Source organism: Capsicum annuum, chromosome 10 (genome assembly GCF_002878395.1).
Source record: "Capsicum annuum cultivar UCD-10X-F1 chromosome 10, UCD10Xv1.1, whole genome shotgun sequence".
NCBI classification, from domain to species: Eukaryota; Viridiplantae; Streptophyta; class Magnoliopsida; order Solanales; family Solanaceae; genus Capsicum; species Capsicum annuum.
The window spans coordinates 2,234,592-2,253,379 of NC_061120.1; the positions used below are offsets into that span (position 1 = coordinate 2,234,592).

An 18,788-nucleotide genomic window follows, 5' to 3' on the forward strand; every position below is an offset into this window, starting at 1 on the left:
TCGACAGTAATCACATATTTCGTTTTAGTATGTGTGCAGTATATTTCAAGATTTCTGTTACACAAATTAGTAGGTACAGCAGAACGATATCGGCAGTTCAATGTGTTTGTAACTTGCCATATGATTAGCCTGTAAAATTACTACTAATTGCATGTTGATAAATCAATAAATTGTTGTAACTACGATTATACAACAGTATCTGCAGGCGCTAAAGCGGAGAAGAAGATATATTACGAGGATTGCTTACTATCTATAATCAACAACAACCATTTTGCTGATACGAGTGCCTTTGACAGAACGACTTGAGCCTTCCTAGTGCTTCTTTAAGAGAAGACGGATCCGCAGCAAAGGTTATCCTAATCCAGTTCTTCAGGCCCACAGCAAGTCCTGCAAAACGTTTCGTTCAGATGAAATCACCTTGTTATAAATGCTTATTCGTTCAAATTTCCTAACGATTGTTGTACGAACTCTTCAAAAATACTATCAACTGTGTGCCGGATCCTCCACAAGCTATGCCTTTTTGGAGGATCCGAAATGAATGCAGCATCACTTTTGGATAGTCCGAGCAACGTAGCTGATCTTCTCGTGTTCAAGTTATGGCTTTACTTTTTCAAGAATCGTTGTTTTTAACTCGGTTGTTAGTTCTTACCTACTACTTCGTCTGAGGTAGCGGTATGGACTGCGTACATTTTACCCTCCCTAAACCCCTGTTGGAATACACTAGGTGTGTTGTTGTTGTTAGTTCTTACCAGGAAGAAGTATAACGGATTCCTCTTTCGCCAGTTTGAAACAGAAGTCGATATCGTCACTAATGTCTGTCAGAAGTGATAGATTCAGCTTCACCTGCACATATTAGAGAAAAAAAAAATTACGAAGACAGCATATCCAAGATGAATATATCGGTTTGTGATTTCTCTCACTGCTTACCATAACGGCCATCGAGCCTTCTGGTTTATGTGGGCAGCTAATACAAGGAATCTCCTTTATCTTTTCGCAACAAATGTCTGCCGTCCACTTCAACAAGTTAATGGTCTTCCCGAAGAAAACGTCTTCAGTTTGCTGAATAATGCGAGGAACAGCCGCCTACACATCAATGGTTGCTAGTATCAGGTAAAAGACTAGCGTAAAACTCAGAAACGTTAAACTAACTGCATTTTTACGACTTATCAGTTATCATATCTTAAGCTATAATTCGAAGACGCCTTAATCATTTACCTTCGACGAAGAATATGAGGGATAAGATGCAAACCTGTATAAAGGTGGCAGGACCTCCGCAAATGTCACAATACTTCTTAATACGCTCAACAAACTGAAAATAATTCCATCCATAAGTCAGTAAAGACGGAACATAAAGATCGTTTTTAAGTCATAGATTCCAAGTAATTGATCTTGCTGTGTGAAGTACAAACCTTTGGGTTTTTGAAGGTGCCGTTGGGATCATTTGTAACGAGCCAACCGAGGCGCCAGCCAGGGACTAACCATCGTTTAGACAACGAACCGAGAGTAACCACAGGAGCAATGGCTCCGAAAACTCCCATTGGTACAAATGGTTTAGCCCCAAAAGCAAGATGACCATATACTTCGTCAGCGATCACGATGGTCCTAAGCTTCTTTGCTGTCTCCGCGATCTAATATTAGCACACAAAAAACACTCTCAGAACCAATACGGAATGCAAAAAGAAAAGAAATGCAATAGTAATAGTATCACAGGTTCAAATCCGAGCGGTGGCAAGAAGCAATAGGTCTTTTCTCCATCTATCCAAGCCTTGGTGGATAGCGTTACCCGATACACGTACTGGAGGAGGTAAGCAGGTATCTGATGGAATTAGTCGAGGTGCACACAACTGGCCCCGACATCAACAACAACAACAACAACAACATTACCCGATACAATCCCACAAAGCGGGGTCTGCAGAGAATAGAGTGTGCGCTGACCTTACCTCGACCTCAGCGGTAGAGAGAGGTGGTTTCCGATAGATCCTTGGCTCATGAAAAAATAGTCCAAAGCATTCCATAAAAGAAGGTCCGAACACCACGGTTAATTAAAAAAAAAGGCAAGATAGCAAAAGTTGTGCGGAAAAGAGCGGTAAGGACAACCTGTTGAAGATGCTGGTAACTATAAACGTTCCCACAAGGATTCCCGGGATTTATAACAACTATCGCAATAGTGTTACGATCTGCCAGAGCTTCGACGGCATTGAGATCAACCTCCCAGCCCTTGTCTGGAACGAGATCAAAGTATCGAACTTCAATGTGTCTAAATGCAGCACAAAGTGCATAAATTGGGAAACCAGGCCTCGGTAGTAATATGTTAGCACCAGGACGAGCCAGAATCGACAATGCTGTTTCAATAGCTTGGGTGCAACCAGCTGTGACATAAACATCATCTGCACATAACTTGTCCGGAAGATCACGCGACAAATAATCTGCAATCGCCCTGTTCGATCAAAATATATGAAACAACAGATTAGAACAAAGTAAACAACAAAAAGTGGACAACATCTTGTTTTCCTAAAACGTCAAATACTTGAAACGAATTCAGAAAAAAACGACGAATGTTTGGGAGCGAAGGGAGTAACAAACATGGATGCTATGCACATTAACAAGAAAAGCTCATGTTTTGCCGAGTTTAACTTCTACATACTGACATTACACTAACATTGTCAATGAACTTTAGACTATCGGGCCACCGGAAAGACAATCACTACTACACGTAACCAACAACAACATACCCAGTCAAATCCCACTATTTACGTCTGGGGAGGGTAAAGTGTACGCAGACCTTATACCACTCCTACATGTAACCATTCATAATAACGAGATTAGTAACCTTGAAAATAAGACCGATTATTTACTACAATAGGTTAAATTATACTAATATTAAAAAAAGGTTAGATTGTCAGTGTATATATATGTTAAATCATATTTTTCCTAATCGTATATGGTTGTAAGTATTAAAAAGACGGAGAATCAAGGTTCAAATTCCAACAGAGATAAAAACACACGGTGATTCACTTCCATCCGTCCAAGTCTTTGTGGATAGAGTTACTTACCTGTATTAGTGGGAGGTAGCAGGCTAAGTTGCTCGGACTCTCCAAAAATGTTGCCGCACCCGTGTCGGATCCTCCTAAAACGCACTACTTTTGAAGGATCCGGCACGCACCCGCTGACATTTTGACAACTCTTCCGTTACAACTTTCCACATGGCATATTCAGAACCACAAGATTAAAGCACATTTTTATACATTCAACATATCTTTAGTTTAAAACCGTTCAAAAGCCTTTTTTATTGTCTAAAACTCCATGTCGAGTCAAAAGCAGACAAACAAACTGGGACCGCAGGAGTAGTACTTAACCAGGCTAACTAACTAATTAGCATCCCTCATCAGTGTACCCCCGACCCAATAGCTATTTCCGAACGTTTGAAAAAGGGAATATATAAATGAAAGCAGTAACAACAACGAAACAATGTCAAATGGAAAACAGTACACAACATACAGAAAAAAGAACAGTAACAACAACGAAATAATGCCAAAATGGAAAACAGTACACAACATACAAAAAGAAAGAACAGTAACAACAACAAAATAATACGACAACCTAAGCACAAACAAACACACAAGTGACAACCAAAAATGAAAGAAAAAGACACGTAGGGGTCGTTTGGTGCGAAAACAAGTTATCCCGAGATTACTAATTCTGGGATTAGCTATCCCAGGATTAGTTATCCCACTCTCAAGGAGGGATAAGAAAAACCCTGCAATGCATTTTGTCGCAACCAAACATGCGATAAACTCCTCTTCTAAATTAATCTCGAGATTAGTTATCCTAATCCCTCCTACCAAACGACAAGTCTATTGCTAATACAAACAACAACAACATCAACATAGCCAGTGTATTACCACAAAGTGGGGTCTGAGAAGGGTAAAGTCTACGCAGTCCATACCACTACCTCAGGTGAAGTAGAGAGGCTGTTTCTGATAGACTCCCGGCTTAGGATCGATAACAGTATAACAAACACAAAACATAAATGTATTTAAATTAGTACAAAGTAAGGTGAGTGTACATTACTTTCTTGTTTGAGGAAGACCAACAGTAGGAGAATAACCATTAAATTTGTGAGAACCAAATGTTTCAAGAACAGCATCTTGTACAAAGGTAGGTGAATGAAAGAACGGTAACAACAACAAAATAATACGACAACCGAAGCACAAACAAACACAAGTGCCAACCAAAAATGAAAGAACACGACATGTTAGGGGTCGTTTGGTTGGAAAACAAGTTATCCCGAGATTATCAATACCGTGATTAGCTATCTCGGTATCAGTTATCTCGAGATTAGTTATCTTTATTCCTCCTACCAAACGACAAATCTATTGCTAATACAAACAACAACAACAACAACTACACACCCAGTGTATTAATCTCGAGATTAGTTATCCTTATCCCTCCTACCAAACGACAAGTCTATTGCTAGTAGAAACAACATATACAACCAACAACAATAACATACCCAGTGTATTCCCACAAAGTGGGGTCTGGGAGGATAAAGTATATGCAGTCCATACCACTACCTAAAATGAAGTAGAGAGGTTGTTTCCGATAGACCCCTGGCGTTGCTAATACAAACAACATCTTTAAAAAAAAAGAAAGACAAAGTAAGGTGAGAGTACATTACTTTCTTGTTTGAGGAAGACCAACAGTAGGTGAATAACCATTGAATTTGTGTGAACCAAGTGTTTCAAGAACAGCATCATGTGCAACATCAGGTGAATGAAAACAAGAATATGCTGTTGGATCACCCATTCCTAATGATATCACTTTCTTCTTCACCATCTTCTTATTATTATTCACATTTTCTTCATTTTCTGTATCTACATTTGCCATTAACAATCCAAGAATCCCTTTGATAGTTATGTTGTTTGGTGTTTCCATTTCTACTTGGTTGTTAACTCCGTCAATTACTAAATTGGCATCCATTGGAACTACACTGAAGTTTGGTTTGTTAATTTGTGTGTTATATAAATAGAAAGAAAGAGACAAAAAAAACTGACAGAACAAAAACATGGATGCTTTAAAGGCCACATGTTTTACTTTTAGTACTTGTTCGGTATTCGAAACTCACTCATCTCACTAATCTAAATTATTAGTCCAACTAATTTTAGAAGTTGAAAAGCCTCTGTTAAATATGTTTAATGATACTTATTCAGTTTGAATACCACTAGATAAATTACTTGTTTGATATTTGAAACTTACTGATTTGACTAATCTGAATTCACGTTACTAGTCCAACTAAGTTGAATTACTTCTAAAAGTCGAAAAGCCTTTGTTAAATACATTTAACGATACTTATCCAGTTTGAATATCACCAGATAAATTACTTATTTGATAGTCGAAACTCATTGAGCTGACTAATATGAATTCACGTTATTAGTCCAACTAAGTTGAATTACTTTTAAAAGTCGAAAAGACTCCATTAAATATGTTCAATAATACTTCATTAAATATGTTCAATAATACTTATCCAGTTTGAGTATCACCGGATAAATTACTATTTGATATTCGAAACTACTATTTGATATTCGAAAAGCCTCTATTATATCTGTTTAACAATATTTATTTAGTTTGAATATCACTGGAAAAATTACTTGTTTGGTATTTGAAACTCACTGATCTGACTAATCTGGATTTACGCTATTAATTCAACTAATTCGAATTCGCTAAGAAGCAATTTTTAGATGTCGAAAAGCCTACATTAAATTCGTTCAACAATGCTTATCCAGTTTAAAAATTACTGGATAAATTATTCATTTATCCTTTCTAGAAAGTATTGAGTACTCATTATCGAATCCGCTTTCTAAAGCATTAAATTTATTACTCCATCTATTTCGAAAACCTTTATATTATCAAAAATAATGCATCTTTAACTGTTTATTTTGCTAAACATATACAGTAGATGTTGATCCTTCGATTAATTCGTATGTTTACTTCTCAATCCCTCAATGAAAATTCTAACTCCACCACTATTCGAACGAAATCTCTAAGTAAAAGGTGGCTTCATTTCTGATTATGAGTTACGAAGGAATTTCAATCATCTCATCGCAGTCGAGGCTTTAATTTTGCATGGATGGGTTTCAACTAAAAAAAAAAAAAGAAAAATCATATTCTAAGTGGGTCCCATTTTGTTACTTGTCAGATCTGTGAATCCATGGGACCCACCCAATACTAGGAAATTGTCCTAATGCTTTAATGCTATGTGGTTGTAAGTTCCCCACGCGCCAAGATGAGAGCTATATATATTTGTTTTTTATTTATTATTTTTTTTATGTTTTTTAGTGGTGTTGAAAATTATTTCTTTTTGTGAAAAGAATTGACCAAACATTTTTTAAAGAAAAAATTGAGTTGTGAGAAAATTATCAAAATATATAGTGTCTTTTTCAAATTTGGAAATTTTCTTTAAAATTTGGATATATATATATATATATTATTACTTTGATGTTTTAAATAGCATGGAAGACTCAATTAGGCAATTTTACGTAGGGGTGTGCATCGATCGATTCGATTTGATTTTATATATTACCGGTTCAATTTATCAGTTTTCGATTTTTAAATATGTTAAACCAATAACCAAATCAATAAGATATTTTTTTATTGATTTTTGGTTTATCGATTTTTTAGTCATTAATGGTTCGATTTTCGATTTAACCGATAAGAAATTACTCATGTAATAGAAATATAATAGTAACTAACATGAAAAAAAAAAACGAATCTTAGTTGAAACCAAATATCCTACATGGTGTGTTTTAATTTACAAGAATCTTCAAGTTTTGACTAAATGTGATTAGGAGAAATTAAGAGGTTGTATAATTGAAATAATATATTTATTAATTTGTAGAAATTAAGAGAAATATATAATAAGTCGTATATATATATATATATATATATATAACCCAATAATTTTTTTTATAAAATCGTTAACCCAATAATAATAAATCAATAACATTTTTATTGATTTGATTTATCGGTTGATTCAGTTTTTACACACCCCTAATTTTACTTGTAATTTTAATGTTTAGGAAGTATTTTAAAAATTCTATCAAACTATATTTTTAATTTAATAAATTAGGCGCAATTAGCTAGTAACGGTACATTATATGTTTTTAGAAATTAATGTTGCGTATAAAAATGAAATTTCCAAATTAGGCTTTAGAAGTTCAAATGAAATTCTCATCTATCCTGGTTTTAATCGACAGAGTTAACTGATACATATTGCTGATAAAAAGTGATATGTATTTCATAAAATTAATCGAAATACGTGTAAATTGACCGGGACACTACAATTATTTTTCTTTCCTTAGTTACCTAGGTATTTTATCCAATTCAATAGTAAAAATATGATTTTTAAGTATTTTTTATGATAAATAAAACTAATCATTAAAACAAATCATATTAAGAGTTTAGTTCGATATGATTTTTAATTTTTTATTTAATCAGATTTGATAACGGTAACACTTTTTATGCCATCAATTTATTTTCAGTTATAATAAAAGATAAATCCAATTTATAGCAAGCCCAATACAATAACTTTTCTCTTCTTTTTTTTAAATTTTTTTTTTTTTTAAAAAAAAAAGACAGCTTGTTATAACAGGTTAAATTAAATCGATGGCATAGTTTTACCGTAACAGTATATATAACGTAAATTCATTAATATTTTCTAACTTCAACATCTTTTTCAGAAGCTAAAAAAATATAACAAACGATGATACATATTCTTCAAACGCTTACGTTATTATTTCACAAAATTAACATTTTATGACGGAAAACATACCTGTAAATTTGGCTCTCTCTAGAAATACGAAGAACTTTATCGTTAAATTCTTTTACACTGTCAGTATATAGAAATTAATAATCAAATTACTATGTAAAAGTGATATTTTTTATAAAATTTTGTGTTGCAAAATGTGTAATATATAGGAGATGTAATAGTGGCAAAGTTTTCCAAGTTTTTGGATAAATAGACTACATATATGATAGAGAAATGAGTCAGCAATTTTGTACAAACTAAGATAATAGAAGTTCATGTAAATACGTTTCTATATATGTTTGTATATGAGGATCAAGATAGAAAAATAGTTCCGGGAGGATAAAGTGTACGTAGATATTATTATTATCTCGAGGAGGTAAGAGGTCGTTTTCGGAAATCCTAGATTGAAGTGTAGCAAATTCAAGTACAAAGAAGAGGAATACATTGTGTACACAGATTTTGTCACAATCTCGAGGAGGTGGAGAGGTCATTTCCGAAAGACCCTGGGTTGAAGTGTAGCAAATCCAGGTATAAAGAACAGGAATACATTGTGTACGCAAATCTTACTACTGTCTCAGAGAGGTAGAGAGGTTGTTTTCGAAAGACCATTGATTGAAGTGTAGCAAATTTAGGTACAAAGAAGAGGAATATATAGTGTAAGCATGTCTTACTACTTATATAGTGTAAGCATATCTTACTACTTTCTCTGAGAGGTTGTTTCCGAAAGACCCTCGAGTGAAGTGTAGCAAATCTGGATACAAAGAAGAGAAACGCGTTGGAGATAATATGGCAACACGGGATAATGTAGAATCTACCATAAAAAATAATGGGCAGGATAAACTGTACACAGATCTTACCACTATTTCGATCGGGGAGGTAGAGAGGTTGTTTCCGAAAGACCGTCGATTGAAGTGTAGCAAATCCAGGTACAAACAAGGAGAATGCATTGAAGATGATATGGCAACACGGGATAGTGCAGAATCTATCATAAAAAATAACAATCAGCCACAAAATAGTGTGATATCGAATCACAATAAACGATAATAAAGACAGATATCTACGACTAAATCCTACGCTACCATACTACGACTCGTGCACGACAATATTCCTAACTGATTAACCTTCTATTGTAATGCGCGTTCTCCACATCCCCTATCTAAAACTATGTCCTCGATAATCTGAATATGTGTCATGTCCTATTTAATCACTTCTTTCCAATACTATGTGTCATGTAAGTAAAATTGTAGCTTAATGTTCAAGATTGAGATAATCATCCAGTACCCCCTGAACTATAGTCAAAGTTGTTACGACATCCAGTACATCCTGAACTCAATTTTAACATATTTTTATCACCCTTTTGTGCTGACGTGACACCATGAAGTTGGAATGTGTCGTAACAAATTTAATCATATATAGGTCATGGATACTGGATGTTTTACTCTTAAAGATTCCCACATTACATATAAGGTAGGATTTGAATTGATTTAGAACTTTCTTTCCTGATTAAAATAAGGATTTTAATTAATTTTAAAGTTCTAATATTAATAATAACTAAATAATAATTTGAGGAAAATAATGAAAAGACGATTCTGCCTAAAGAGGAGACTTTTAATGAAAGGAAAAAAGTTCAAACATTATAGATATAGATAATTATAAAACTTCTATAAGCGTCCTACATATATACATATTCTATACAATATATATAACAATTATACAGTAATTGTATAATTTCTATACACATTTAATATAATAATTGTATAATTTCTACACAGATTTGATACAACAATTATACAGCTTCTATGCACATCTATATAACAATTATACAATTTATACATGCACTTTATACAATCTTTGGTTGCTACAATTATTTAAATACGTATTTTATACATTTTCTTTACACATTCTAGCGAGTTTTTATATATACTAGCTTAGTGTACGTGCTTTGCACGTGTGTCTTTCCTTAATTAAGTAAGTTTTATAAAAAAAAAAAAAAAGGTTATTAAATTATAGCAATTTATATTAAAATAAATATTGTATCTAATTAAACAATATAAGAAAATCATCATATCTCAAATATGTTATTGCATGTTGTGTTTCAATTTATTGTTTCTTTAAAATAAAAAATTAGTTTTTTTACCAAATAAATAAATAAATTAGTTCTTTTTATCAAGATTTACGCAAGTAAACACGGTAATTGCTAATCATTGTCATGTAACTATCATGCCGTTAAGCTACTCCACTTAAATATTAATCAATCATATTATTACTGAACCAGCTTAAGACTTTTAGTTTCCTGAGTAGTTGATTTGCTAGTCAATTAGCTTAAATTCAGCCAAAAAACAACGGTTTAATCCTTTACCTTCTCACAAACACCAACACATATTTAATGGGCAAGTGAGTTATTTATATCATTCAAAACTAAAAATTATTATGCGAAATTAAATTTTGATATTAAATTTCTTTACAAATAAAGTAAAGAGAAAAACTAAACCTGCTCTAAGCCGAAAATGATAAATTAGGGCATTCATGTCCTCCTTCGAAAGAATACACGACAAACAAATTTTATAACAAATTCTAGACCTAATGAATTCTATCCTGAAAAGAATTCTGGAATCAAAAGAAAATTAATTATTCCTCTAATATTAAAAATAGACATGTAATTATTAATTTTCCATATTAGTGAATTATTCTTGCACTTTAATTATATAACTAATAATAAAATAATTGGTGCTATTAATTTTTTCTTATTAAATTATTTGTTATTGTTACATTTTGCAATATCTAATTAATAGTTTTCATATTTGTATGTAATTGTCGTACTTTAGCCATAATTATTATGGGAAATTGGTCACACAAACCAAATAGGAGACAAACTTGAGAAAAGTAAAAAAAAAAAAAAATCACGTAAAATAATTTATTTTTAGGATTAAAAGAATCTTAGTTCTAACCATATATATTTTTGTATTTTAGGACTCCTTAGTTCTAGCTTTCTTTCTATGTATTTTTCTTTTACCATATACTTTAGGTTTCCTTAATTATAAATATTAAAAATAATTATTTAATAATTTAACAAAATAAGTAAAAAAACTATTTTATCTATTGCAGAGATTTTTAATGAAGGTTTTTTAAGGATCTTCACACTTTTAATATATTATATAGATATATAGATATAGATTATAGATACAGGGGTGTGCGTCGGTCGGTTCGGTTCGGTTTTATGTATTATTGGTTTGGTTTATCGGTTTTCGATTTTTAAATATGTAAAACCAATAATCAACCAATAGGATATTTTCTTATCGATTTTCGATTTATTAATTTTGGTCCTTAACGGTTCGATTTTCGGTTTAACCAATAAGAAAATACTCATAAAACAGAAATAATAACAACTAACATAAAAAAATGAAATCTTAGTTACCGCAAAAATCCTACGCAATGCATTTTAGTTTACAAGAATCTTCAAAATTGAACTGAATGTTAGTTCAAAAAAAAATTGAACCCTTATTGTTGGAAGTTACTAAATGCTTCAAACTTTCCAATACAATAATGCTTGTACTTTATATTGTGCCTTTATTGCCCTGAATAGATAATACTTTATGAATCACCAAATTGTGAATAATCACCAAATTGTGAATAAGTAGTGTGTGTATATATATATATATATCGTAATTCTTTGCCCTACGTCTTTGTCAAAAGCGTCTGCTTTTTCAATAAGATTATTTATTCGTATTGGTGAATTATCTTTAAGGATTTTGATTTCCTATATATATATATATATATATATATATATATATATATATATATATATATATGTAGGGGTAAAAAAAATAACTTAGTGTATACTTATTGGGTTATCCAATAAGCTAAAATCGAAACTGAACCGTTTACCCAATAAATTTTTTTATAAAATCAATAGCCCAATACCGATAACCCAATAGAATTTTTATCGGTTCAGTTTATTAGTCGGTTCAATTTTTACACACCCCTAGTTCAAATCACTTTTTTAAGGGTGTTTACACTTTTATATTATAGATTTTATATCAATACATCTTTTAAACAACAATGATAAAATTTCTATATACATCCTTTATAATTTTTGTACATACATCTTATATAAACAACAATGATAAAATTTCCATATACATCCTTTATAATTTTTGTACATACATCTTATATAGTATAGGTACATATTCTATAGAACAATTATATTTAATTATTATTTTTAAACGAAAAAAAACTTTTTTTAGTTAAAAAGTGTGTAGCCAAAAGAAGAAAAAAAACTAAAACATTTTTAAAAAATGACCGAATGGCCCAAATTAAAAAAAGCTGAAAATGATCAATATGGCCGAATGACCCAATGTCCATTGATTGACATTAGTTTGACCGACGGACCATTATTTTATATACTGTCAAATGTTGATCATATGTTTTAAAAATGGCTAGTGAGTTTCCTTTTTTTCATTTTATTTTGAACGCAATAAATTTTTTACAAATTATTAGATTATGGTGAAAGATAAACTTTAGAAAGAATATACCGCTATGATAAACGTTTATGAGTAGAATGTCGTTATAAATTAGTAAAATATAACATAAAAATTCCTATATTTGCATGAGTAAACTAAATAGCCGAGGGTCTATCGGAAACAGCCTCTCTACTTCCCCGGAGATAGTGATACGGACTGCGTACATTTTACCCTCCCTAGACCTAACTAGGTGGGAATATACTCAGGTTTGTTGTTGTTGTTGTTGCATGAGTAAACTAAATAGCCGAGGGTCTATCGGAAACAACCTCTCTACTTCCCCGGAGATAGTGATACGGACTGCGTACATTTTACCCTCCCCAGACCCAACTAGGTGGGAATATACTGGGGTTTGTTGTTGTTGTAGCTGCATGAGTAAACTAAATAGCCGAGGGTCTATCGGAAACAGTCTCTCTACTTCACCTGAGGTAGTGATACGAACTGCGTACATTTTATCCTCCCCAAACCCAACTAGGTGGGAATATACTGGGTTTGTCGTTGTTGTTGTTGCATGAGTAAACTAAACAGCATCGTTCCCTGACAATTGCATCACCAATCTTTTATTTGAGCAACCTTGTCCAAAATGGAATAGCCAAACAACTCTTAATTATGTCATAATGCAATATATGTAACTGCAGGCTCATGAAATAAGGTGGCCAGTTCACTATCACTTAGTGTGCTGACAGTGGAACGGAGGATGAGCAAAAACAACGTAACCATAGAAAGAAATCTAAGATGTCATCTTGTGATTGAAGATTTTCGAGTTTGTGCTCTAGTTTGAATTCCAAGAGCCGTTGATCTTGTTCTCACAGCACTTTGCTTTGGGTTTGTGCTCTCGTTTGAATTCCAAGAGCCTTCGATCTTGTTTGGTAATTGCCTTCTTTCTTTCCCACTTGCGCTTCAAGTCCTTGATTGGTTTGTATCCAACATCACCTGTGACCTCGGCAGAATTCAACACCTTACGTGCGGAGACCAGTCTGCCGTCATAAAATGGCTAAAAACAAGACTAGTAGTACACCAACACAACAACGACATACCCAGTGTATTCCCACATAGTGGGGTCCTCAGGTGAAGTGGAGGGGTGGACCATAAAACATTTGATCCATCTAATAAAGAGACTACATCTTCAGATCCGTCACAGGTTCAGAGTCGATCAAGCCATACTCTATACCATTATCCACCGAAAAAGAAAAGGTTAAGCTTCGACGAGCTGCGGCAGAGATCTAGCAACGCATTCTAGGCACAGATCATTGGTATTGGATGTATCTGATGAAATAAATTACATGAGAGAAATAAAGAACTAATAATAAGACAGCACTAAGATTTCATGGGAGTCTCATACTTTTATCTTTCACGACACCTCCTTGGGAAAACGGCAGCATTGACTTTAGACTAGTCCTTAAGCAAACAACACAACTGTAATCACTTTAACTAACTAATAAGCCTTCCTCGCAACCACTACGCGACCTGCCCAGAAATGTATTGACCCAAGCCGATTCCGTTACTAGGAATGCCAAAGGTAAACAATTATTATACAAGAAAATGAAACGCATCCATTTAGGAGGACAGAAAGATTAGCTTTCTCCTGCAGGAAAAAGATTATACAAAATGCTTCACTTTCATGCTTTCTCCCTCCCATTGTTATCGAATGGATAGGACATTAGCAAGCTAATCATGGAACATAACTATACCACTTGAGAGTTCGACTTTGAATTCTTGCTGCCTTTACTCGCTTCTTGGCATTTTCAGTAGCAACTTGTTGATTTTTGTCATTACCAATAACCGATTCATATATTGTTGGCAGCTCATTCATCTATAGAAATCAGTGAAGTGATGAAACTTTCCATACCTCAGTAGACTACTACACGAAGGAAATAACTGCTTTTCTCCATTAGAGAAAGCACACCAATCTCCGATGTCAATGTAATCAAATGAATAGCATCCTTGAATCAATTTTGTGTTGGACAAATCTTTGAATGCTCTCGGTTGTGGTAGTTGCATAATCTTGACCGCTCCTTAATATGTCACATTTCTTTCGATCATGCTTTTCGTAAATGAAGCTTCAACTTGCCTAGACCCCGGCTCAAGACTACCTAGTTAGTATACACAAATAAATCACTTGCAAGATGGCCTATAAATATAGAAAACTAGAAGAAAGTAAAAATGAACCAAGAAACTATTTTCTTAAATAGTTGTAGAATTTAGCTTACCACCAATCATTAGAGGTGTTCATGGGTTGGTTTGGATCGGTTAGTAGATCAAACCATATCCAAAATCAATTTAGTCGGTTTTTAAATTTCTAAAACCAAACCAAACCACAAAAAGAAAATAACCGTCGATTTGGTTCGGTTTTTCGATTTTTTTTGGTTATTGACTAGTCTACTCCAACCATCTCTAGAATAAACTACTTTTTTTAATCCATAGAAAAGAGTATCACATTAAACAATTTCTCATGAAATATTTATACAGTGATGGACAAATGACACTATAAACTCTTAGAAATCAGAACAAATACATTAAACAAAATCAACATTGAGATGAAAAGCACCAGTTTTGTATTGTAGGCACTAAGACTATCCAACAACATACAAACACATACATGTACATTGTAAAATAGAGTTTTGTATTTTGTTGCAGTGTACTGCAAGAAGAGACAGAGTTGGGCAAACTTGAGTTATCTGTTTACTTTATAGACTAGCTAGGTGAGCTAATCATATAGGGAAACGATTGAATAAACAAGGAGACATAAAATTACCATTTGAACCAGAGACCGTGATAACTCGTATTGTGAAAGTTAAAGTAGAAAAAATGAGGTAGGAACTGTAGGGTTAACTTATTAGTAAGTATTAATAACATAAATACCAACCTTTTAAAAATAATTACACTCTCTCCCATTTTTTTAGTTACTTTACTCTCTCTCCCTGATAATATACATAACATAGCCGACATATACATATCATTCTGAGTATATGTTGAGATTTTTGTAATATGTTTAGAGAGTTGAGATTTTTTGTAATATTGAAAACATAAGTTGTGCATTTGTGTAATTTTTAGTATTAGTAATAGTAGGTAGAGTTGGGCTTGGGTTTGGGGCTTTGCACAATTGGGCTAAAGTATTGGTTGGGCTAGACATAGATTAAAATTTAGTTTTAGATTAAATTTAATAAAATATTTATATTTTATTCATAAATTATATATAAATAATTATAACATATATATATATAAAATTATCATTTCGGTTTGGTCATTTTCACGATTCTTTTTAAGTAAAACCATAACCAAACCAAATAGCATCGATTTTTAAAAATTTAAAACCAAACCTAACTAAACCAAACCAAATGTCGGTTTGGTTCGATTTACGGTTCGATTTGGTTTTTAACAAAACCCATGAACAGCCCTACCAATCATCCCTCCATGCATAAATGGCACAAAGAAAGAAGGTAACAGAGAATAGCCATGTGTGCCAACCAGGCATTTTTATCCTCTTCTTCTTTAGGAAGTTTATAAAATGTTGAATGTGGAATGGCTTCAGCAGGCCATTTGATTTCAAAGTTCCCATTTGAAAATGCATACAGGCCGGGACGTTCACCTTCTGAAATGTTTCCAATATAATAAAGAGAAGAGTGAACAACAACTAATTACAATCAGAAAAACACTTCCATCTTAGTGCAGGGAAAGCAGAAAAAAACATTGCACCCAAGAGTAGCGCTGGGCTTAAAATATCAAAAACCGAATTATCGTACCGAGCTGAAAAAATTTGGTAATTGATATTCGGTATTTGGGAGTAAAATTTCAATATTTTGGTATTTGGGATTGGATTTGGTACAAGATATTAAAAACCCTTTGGTATTCGGTAAATACCGAATGCGGTATTATATATATATATATACACACACGATATGTCTAGTCAGCCCAATAGACAATAGTATTAGTCATCTCAAAGTTTGGAGTTTCTTGGACCTTGATAATATATTTGTAAAAAGCAACAAAAGTTTACCAAATAAGGTTTCTATTAAATATACTCTTTGAAGTTTAAACGTACATTTGCACATCTCCAACTATAATATGGTATTACCAAATACCATACCGAACCAAAATTTAATTTACCGATTACCGAATCGATATTTATAAGTATGGTATGTGGTATCTACGTTCAAATACCGATTACCGAATCCGAACATTGAAAATACCAAACCGAATACCGAACGCCCACCCCTACCCAAAGAGTGTGGCCTAGTTGTTCAATGAAGTTGAGTTGATTCAATTCCCACCAGTGACAAACACTTGGTGATTTCTTCGCATCTGTTTTATCCTTAAGCTAGCCCGGAAGCCACAGTTATCTCAAGAATAAATTATTTTTTTTCACGCACAAAATAAAGAACCCCAAAGCTCAAAAAATCAATTAAGAAAAAAAAAAGGGCTCAGTTTCAAGGCCTTCTTATAGCTTAAATTCAAGTAAGAAGACAATTGATAGCGAACACTCTACAACAACAACAATAACAAACCCAGTATATTCCCACATAGTGCGGTCTGGAGAGAGTAAAATATACGCAGTCCATACCACTACCTCTGAAGAAGTAGAGAGGTTGTTTCCGATAAGACCCCCGGCTCAAGATAAAGACAGCGAATACTCTACAACCAAAAAATTGTATTTTTCTTGCACAGAAAACTACAGAACTACAACAACAACAACAAACTCAGTATATTTCCACATAGTGCGGTCTGGGGAGAGTAAAATGTACGCAGTCCATACCACTACCTCTGAAGAAGTAGAGAGGCTGTTTCCGATAAGACCCCCGGCTCAAGATAAAGACAGCGAATACTCTACAACCAAAAAATTGTATTTTTCTTGCACAGAAAACTACAGAACAACAACAACAACAACAAATCCAGTATATTCCCACATAGTGCGGTCTGGGAAGGGTAAAATGTACGCAGTCCATACCACCTCTTTGAGGGCTTTGAGGATACCCTGTCGACGGCCTAGGTAATTTTTGAAAGCTTCATCTACGGTGCAAAATCTCATTTCACTTCGAAAATTATCCATGACCAACAAGACTAGCAAACCCTAGAAGAAACTAGATATATTAATTTTTTAAATTTTTATTCTATTATTCTATTAATATATGTATAATCTAATTACTAAATTAGTGTAAAATATTATCCGAGTGTGCAAAAATTAAACCGACTAATAAATTGAACCGATAAAAATATTATTGATTTAGTGTTGTTGGATTATTGGGTTAATGGTTTTTTTTAATGGTTTTATAAAAAAATTTATTGGGTTATTAGTTTGATTTCAGTTTTTTTTATTGGGTAAACCGATAACCCAATAAAAATATACTAAATTAATTTTTTACACACACATATATAGCTTAATTTCTCTTTTACTTCTACAAATTTCAACTATACAAACTCTTAATTCCTTCTGACAAACATTTAATTCAAGTTTGAAATTCTTATAAATTAAAACACATTATGTAGGATTTTGGTTGTAACTAAGATTCGATTTCTTTTCATGTTAGTTACTACTTTTTCTATTTTATGAGTATTTTCTTATCGGTTAAACCGAAAACCGAACAGCTAGGAACTAAAAACCGATAAACTGAAAATCGATAAAAAATAGCTTATTGGTTTGGTTATTGGTTTAGCATATTTAAAAACCAAAAATCGTTAATTCGAACCGATAATACATAAAATCAAATCGGACCGACCAATGCACACCCCTACCCACTCCCCATCTTCATTTTTTTTTTCGAATGTATTTAATTATTTTCTCTTGTATATTTTGATATTTATGTTCTTACTTATTTCAAAACATGCAATGCTAATTTAAAATTTAAGTAACTTAAATTTTTATATTTTGATATTCCTTTAATTCATTATTATCAAAATTTTAGTTACTATTTATCAAAATTTTAGTTAATAATAATAATGATAATATTAATAATAATAATATATTTATCATTATATTTGATATGAATAAGCTTATGAAATATAAGATTATATTTAACTATATTTTATAGCATTTAAATTTTAAATAGATAAGTTATGAGTTTCTATTTTTAAGATAATGACAAAAAATTATTTAAAGGATAATAACTTCAAATTCAAATACTTAATTTTTCAATTCAAAATTTGATAAAAGTCCAATTAGAACTCTCTAATGTAATATAACTAACTATTTCTCGATTGAAGTCTAGCAGATTCAGGTGCAAAGAAGAGGAATATATTGTGTACGCAGATTTTACCACTATCTCGGAGAGGTAGAGCGGTTGTTTCTGAAAGACCATCGATTGAAGTGTAGCAAATTCAGGTACAAAGAAGAGGAATACATTGTTTACGCAGATCTTACCACTACCTCGAAAAGGTGGAGAGGTTATTTTCCAAAGATCCTCGATTGAAGTGTCGCAAATCGAGGTACAAAGAAGAGGAATACATTGTGTACGCAGATCTACCACTATCTC

General features: G+C 32.7%; 1 protein-coding gene across 3 annotated transcripts; it reads right to left on the minus strand.

Moving 5' to 3' along the window:
- On the minus strand, positions 1–8,071 carry LOC107845345 (probable aminotransferase TAT2). Of its 3 annotated transcripts, none has more exons than XM_016689615.2 (8): positions 7,829–8,071; positions 4,679–4,990; positions 2,098–2,437; positions 1,410–1,628; positions 1,250–1,309; positions 928–1,083; positions 750–843; positions 1–387 (listed from the first exon to the last, which is right to left on the minus strand). In XM_016689615.2, exons 2-8 carry the CDS (start codon positions 4,978–4,980, stop codon positions 257–259), a joined length of 1,302 nt encoding a protein of 433 aa, XP_016545101.1. In that variant the 5' UTR covers positions 4,981–4,990; positions 7,829–8,071; the 3' UTR covers positions 1–256. The 3 variants fall into 3 exon arrangements, with proteins under 3 accessions (XP_016545101.1, XP_016545102.1, XP_016545100.1); XM_016689616.2 differs by having other exon boundaries at positions 4,679–4,985; positions 7,829–8,048; XM_016689614.2 differs by lacking the exon at positions 7,829–8,071 and having other exon boundaries at positions 4,679–5,249.
- Positions 8,072–18,788: the final 10,717 nt, after the last annotated feature.

What these genes read in the sequence shown, in the direction of transcription:
- LOC107845345 (XM_016689614.2), bottom strand. Translation starts at nt 5,067, where the DNA reads ATGTTTTTGTTCTGTCAGTTTTTTTTGTCTCTTTCTTTCTATTTATAT. An exon ending in GCACCTTCAAAAACCCAAAG is followed by an intron (nt 1,310 to 1,409) that starts GTTTGTACTTCA and finishes AATTATTTTCAG; the next exon opens with TTTGTTGAGCGTATTAAGAA. An exon ending in AAGGCTCGATGGCCGTTATG is followed by an intron (nt 844 to 927) that starts GTAAGCAGTGAG and finishes TAATATGTGCAG; the next exon opens with GTGAAGCTGAATCTATCACT.